This window comes from Tinamus guttatus, unplaced genomic scaffold, assembly GCF_059628265.1.
Source record: "Tinamus guttatus ecotype Peru unplaced genomic scaffold, ASM5962826v1 Tinamus_guttatus_pri_ptg000376l, whole genome shotgun sequence".
Classification (NCBI taxonomy): domain Eukaryota; kingdom Metazoa; phylum Chordata; class Aves; order Tinamiformes; family Tinamidae; genus Tinamus; species Tinamus guttatus.
The window spans coordinates 871,501-877,500 of record NW_028288910.1 but is presented as its reverse complement, the minus strand read 5'-3'; the positions used below and the strand labels follow the sequence as shown (position 1 = coordinate 877,500).

Here is a 6,000-nt window from a genome sequence, read left to right as displayed (position 1 = left end):
TTGTCTTGCTGAGGTCCAGGTGTGTGTGCTCGATGATTTGTAATCTGGATGATTTTCCAAGGCTACATTATAAAATACATGAATTTGCATTTGTAATGACCAGATAAAAACGTTGGTACAAAATGTGTTTCTCACCTCTTCTCGTTATGGACACACAATCTTTCTTTTTTTTGGTGTGTTTTTTTTTTTTTTGGTTATTATTTCAGTGAAATTGCACATCTAGTATGATATTATAGATCACTAAATAAATGGGCTGGTGGTAATTTTCTGGCCTTTAATAAAAATCTGAATAGAGATCTCTGCTTTCTCTCATCTGGGAATTAATGCGGACTTTATTGCTCCACGAGTTTAACATTTTCAGTGTTTTTTTCTTCTCAGATAGAGCAGCCCTTGCCGTTTAGGGGCTGTTATTTACAGCTATATACATGTTTCTCCAGGTGGCCAGTGAGGCCCTTTGCTGTGCCCAGGACGAAGGCCGCTTTCCCGTCTTTCCCTCCTCACTTTCCTGCGGATAACACTCCATGTTTTGCAGCTCTTCCGAGGCGCCTGGGCCCGGCGTGCAGGGAGGGACGTGCCGGAGCCCCCGGAGCGGTGCCGGGATGTTCGGCTGCCTGGTTTGGAAGCTCCGCTTTGGGCAGCGGCCGGGAGCAGCGGGATGCTCCGGGCGGAGGCTGCGCGTCCGGAGGAGCCTCGCGTCGGGCTCGCCGCGTCCCGGCGCTTCCATCCTGCCTCGGAGAGGACCGGGGTTTTCGGTGTCCCGCCCTTCCGAGAGACGGACGTGTCCAAGCGTTTGCTTGACGTGTCCCCGCTTTGATCTTCTTGTTCTGTGGAAAATTCAGTCAGGTGCAAAACATATAACCGAAACAGTCATTTTTTACTGCTTTTTAACTAATAGGAACATTTCACTGAGTTGTTGATGAGCTTTATGGCTTTATTGTTACACCAGGAAACTTGTCTCCTGTCAGGACCCTGATTTTCAATGTTTAGGCCCTTTGGTTGCCTTTCCTTTGCAATGCGATGCCGCGATGCCGGCAGGGCTGGAAGGACCGGGCTGTCCGTCTGCCTGGAGAAGTTTCTTGGAGCTCTTGGCCAGGGCGCAGCCCTCCCGCGCGCGCCGCGTTGGCTGCTCAATCTCCCCTTCTCATCATTAGCCACGCTCCTTCTGTGGCCTTTACATGCATTAAAGAGAAAAATGCCTTTTCTGGCTCCTCTTTTTGTTTTTTTTTTTTCCTTTTTTTTTTTTTTTTGATAATGATTGCCCTTTCCTATCTAGCGTGTCGCTTATGCTGTGGGGGTGTTTTTCTGGAAGGGCCAAAAACATCTGAGTGTTTGATAGACAGATATTGTTATTCTATGCTTTACATTATTTTTCTCCAATTATAACTCGTGTGCATTGCACATAAATGTCAGTCCTATACAATTACCAAAGACCAGAATTTCTATCATGCTGCTTCCTATCTCAGTGCTGTAAGGGAATGTTTTAATAATCTGTACTAGCCCCTAGCTGGTGGGTGTTGCCCAGAGGTCCATAGAGGGGTATGAAATTTTTAGGAAATGGAATATGAACAGTTACTTGAGCTCAAAATGCTTTCTGATCCTTTTAGGCTGTTTATCTAAAGTAGGGAAATAACAGGGCTTTTGCAGGAGAAAAATGATTCCTGCCTATGGCTGCTGGTGGCTCCCCCTGTGCTGCTCAGGGATCGTAAGGCAGTTCCTCAAGTTGTTGTTGTAGTTTGTTGTAGTTTTTGTTGTCATTTGCTTCTCCAAACTCTGTCCTTGATAAGAGGAGGAATGTAAGTGTCAATAAAATACTGTTTTTTGTGCTTCATGTTAGCTACCTGAGCATTTTTGTACAGCTACTGTATATAACAGGAGGATGCTTCGGGAAAGGAAGCGAGCCTTGAAAAAAATCTTCTTTGTAAAGGAAATAGCATCATTTTATTGAACAGAAATTTCCTAATTTATACATTCCCACAGGAATCCCAAACGATTCAGCTCTTGAAACGGGTAGGGCAGAAGGTTTGGTCTTATTGGAGCCTGTGTCTGAGTGTTTTAAGCACCACCAAATTAGACAAATAATATCACTTTAAGATCCAATAATTTAAGCCGATTTTTTTCTGAAAAAATAGGGGCTTAGATCAAATAATGCCAGATACGCTGCTTTGGTTTGAAAATTACTAATTCTTATTATGAATTCTTCTCCTTGATATTTTATGGCAGAAAGTTTTTATGAGAAATAAAACATTCCCCTATGAATTTTGAATTTGCCACCCTTCAGTTCCATTCTGTTTCCTTGCCTTATGTAAGGCAAAGATGAGCTTTACAGCATCTCAGTCTCTTTTTTTATAGGTTGTTTGCTCTTGTGAGGTATTGCGTGATACAAATAACTTCTCTGTTTTCAGTTTCTTTTATAATTATTGTCTTTTTCATCTCCCAGTGATGAAAGGTGGACCAGAAAAGCTGCAGTCATTGCTGTGCCAAACAAACGTGTCCTGGTCCTTTTCTGAGTGAGATCAAACTCCTTTTCAAGGATAGCTGGGCTTGCTGTTCTTTGCTCTTTTCCTGTTGAGACAGATTTACTAGAGCTGGGATATATAATATTTCACATGAAGGCAGGGCACCGACGTACGGAATAGATTAAAATGAAATTATATAGCTGTGCTCTCTGCTTAATTTTTCTCATTTCTTGGGCGTCCTTCTCGTTGCGGGCAGGCGCTGAGCTCTCTCCAGCTGTCCCCAGTGCTGCCTGCCCTGACGCCGCTCGTCGCGAGTGACACGTCCCCCCCAGCTGCACTGCGTGGCATTTGTCAGCATTGCGGCCACCCTGCTCCGTGCTACGGCCACTGCACGTGCTCACAGCTCCTGGTCTCCCCATCTTCCGTGCCTGGATTACTACTTTTCTCATCCCTTAATTAAAGATTCTGGCGCTTCAGCATCAACTTATTTGTCTTTCCAAGCTCCTGCACCTGTGTATTAGAAGAGACTGAACGGATGCACGAGATGGGTTTTTCCGTTTGCTCTGTGCTCCCCTTGGCTCCAAGCTGCTTCCGTAACTTCAAGGGGATCCCCACTTGTTTTGAGTAGCCAAATTGCTAGGAAACGTACATTTTGTCATTTTGTTCTTTCTTTTACTTTTTTTTGAACTTATTTTGGTTTATCAGAGGTGGGCAGAGCTAGGTAAATGTCTCTAGGAAATTGGTGGTAGGCTGGAAAGAAAACAGGAGGATGGATTTGCTTGGCTTTGAAAACCATCCGTGGGATTATCTAGTAAGGGTTTATTTGCTGAGTCTCCTGTGGCTGCTGCTTGGGGCTCTTGAGCTGCATCGTCTGCTAATGTCACAGTGCAGAGGCCGCCTGTGTGTGCAGGGGAAAATCTGCTTTGTACCAGTAAGTGGGAAATCTCCTCAGTTATGGCCTTGCTCTATTTTTGTCAAACAAATCTGATATCGTAAAGCCCTCCTGCAAGGTTAGGGAAAAGCTTTAATTATAACTTTGGACAGCTCAGGTAATACAGCCAGGCAGTGTCAGTCGTGTTTGCAGGGGGAGAACACGGCGCTCAGGGGTTGTCACTCATGTCTGTTAGTAGAACTGTAGAAAACTTTACGGCTTGCAGGGTTTGCGTTTATCAAATGCAAAGCTAAAACACATTCGTGTAAAATACATGCAAACTGATCACCATCACATCAAGGTTTGTTAGGCATTTTGTTAGATATGTTGTAAGAGAGATGAGTCCTGCAGTTAAGCTATTCCCAACCAGTATATATTTTTTTAAAAAAACAATAAGCACCAAATTTCAAGTGTTGAGACACTGGTTTTAGCACAGTTGTTTCATTAGAAATACTATTTAAGGAAGGTCCAGTGCTGCAGTACAGTAGGCTTGCTGTGTACAAATACAATTTTAAAAGGATGTGCTACATGTTCCTAAAGAATTTAGCGTTAAAAGTTGAATGTGTATAATCAAATGTTTGCTTGAAATATAATAATGATTAATCCCTGGAATATCTTTGGATATACACCTCAATTGCACACTTTTTAATGATTTAATTGTACAGACTTGATTTGCAGGAGTTTGTGCTTTCCTGTCTTAAGCGGATGCTAATGGCAATCTAAAGCAGGTGCTAACCCATCTCTGCTCCTCTTTGGTGGCTGATGACACAGGCCGTGTTTCCAGCAGGGTTTTTGGGGTGTACTTTTCTAGTGAAATAAGCTCCTTCCCACCTTGAACCCCATGACAGCCTGTCCGTGGCGCTGCCCCTGTGGTTGCTCCTGTGCTGGTGCTCCCTCTTCACCCTTGGGAATTCACCAAGTCTCCGTTCCGCGTGGCGTTTTCCCTGTCCTCCAGCATTGCCTCAGTGTCCTTGCACGGCCCTATAGACAACAGCTGTTTTCCAGTTGCTGTTTTGGGATATTAATGCCTGTGTGTTTAATGACTCTTGCGTGGAAGATCCTTACAGCAGGGTTTTCTACACCAATCATTTCTCCATTTTTCAGTCTCCTGAGGGCCTTTCTGGTACGTGTCCCTGAATGGCCTCCTCAATGGGGATGAGCCTCCTATGCAGACCTTCCTCGCCTGCTGGCGTGGCTTGTTTAAGGCTCCTGATGGTGATTTTTGTGTTAATTAATTTGCGGCCGTTTTCTGAGCACTTTGGCCTCCAGCTGGAGAAGCACTTTCTGTCCCAACCTAATACCTGTAATTTAAGAACTGCTCATCCTCTGTCGAGGGATTAATGACTCGTGGTGGAAGGTCTAGGTCTACTGCGCTCCTACCAGCAGCTGTGGGGTAACGGAGCGCTCTCCAAGCTGGTCTAGCAGCAACAAACCCGTTCTCCCCTGCCAAGTAGCTGCTCGAGCTACGGGTTGAGGTGATGCAACGCAAAGGAGTAAAGGAAAGGAAGGAATAGCCACCAAGGCGAGAGGAACCGTGCGGGGGGAGGCTGCGCGCGCGGCGGGACGGTGCTGAGAGCACAAAGCGCTCACGAGGCTTCGCGCTGTCGTTGCAGAGCCCGGCGGAGCAGGCCAAGGCCCGGCTGCAGCTCGTGCTGGAGGCGGCAGGTAAGCGCGGCCCCGGGAGCGCGTTCCTCTCCCTGCATGGCATTGAATTCTTGCATATGCACATATGTACTTATGTGAGGTGGTAGAACTGCACGGAAACACATTTTGCACAGTGTTATCTTTGCCTGGGAGCAGCAAGAAGAAAGGTAAGGTGCTCACTGTATCTGACCAACTCTTTTGAATTTGGACACCTTCAATATAACTAAGAATTGGAGGGATTCTGCGTTTGCCCGTTGTGTCCGAAGCCCTGTGGGAAGGGCCTGGGTCTCGATGTGGTGGTAGCAGCCTTTCCCCTCCATGGGCTGCGCTGCCCGTGGGCTCCACGTTGGAGCCGAGCGCCCAGGATCGCCCAGGGCCCGACGCTGCCGTCCCGGCGCGATGAGCGTGTGAGCACGGGGTGAATAATGACACGGCTTTGTTTGTAAAGCACGGACGGGGCTGTGGGGGCGTCCCATTATCTTAAAATCATTAAAAATAATCATTTACCCCTCTATAACGTTAGCCTGGAGTAGTGTTTGTGATTAGTTTCTATACCTTCTGTTCCCTATTTTCACTTTTCCGTTAAAACTTTGTTGGTTTGTCCCTAAAAATGAAGATTTGCAGCATGTCATACATGTGGTAATAAATACCTACCTGTAATGACTTTTGGTCCTTAGCTCAGCTTTAGGTTCTAATATTCATATTCTTAATTTATAAATGGCTACTTTCCAGACATATCATTTTTTATTTATTTTTTCTCTTCTGGAAAGCTTTTGTTTGAAAGGGAAATGCATCTTCTGATATTTCTGAATTTCTTTTTTCAAAAATGCATCTAGCCCTTTATATTGTACAGCTTCAAATACCTTCATTGTTCTCCATAACTTTTAATAAATCTTTGAAGCATATAATTATAAAATAGATGTGACAGCACGGACCAAAAAAAGCACGATTTGTTTATACTACTCACAT

General features: G+C 45.1%; 1 protein-coding gene across 2 annotated transcripts in view; it reads left to right on the top strand.

Moving 5' to 3' along the window:
• The window catches only part of RSRC1 (arginine and serine rich coiled-coil 1), a 106,786-nt gene that overhangs the window by 66,288 nt on the left and 34,498 nt on the right, over positions 1-6,000 (top strand). For both annotated transcript variants that reach the window (XM_088530469.1, XM_010227348.2), the window contains one exon: positions 5,001-5,052. In XM_088530469.1, the coding sequence (XP_088386595.1) occupies positions 5,001-5,052 (52 nt within the window). The remainder of the gene's footprint in view (positions 1-5,000; positions 5,053-6,000) is intronic.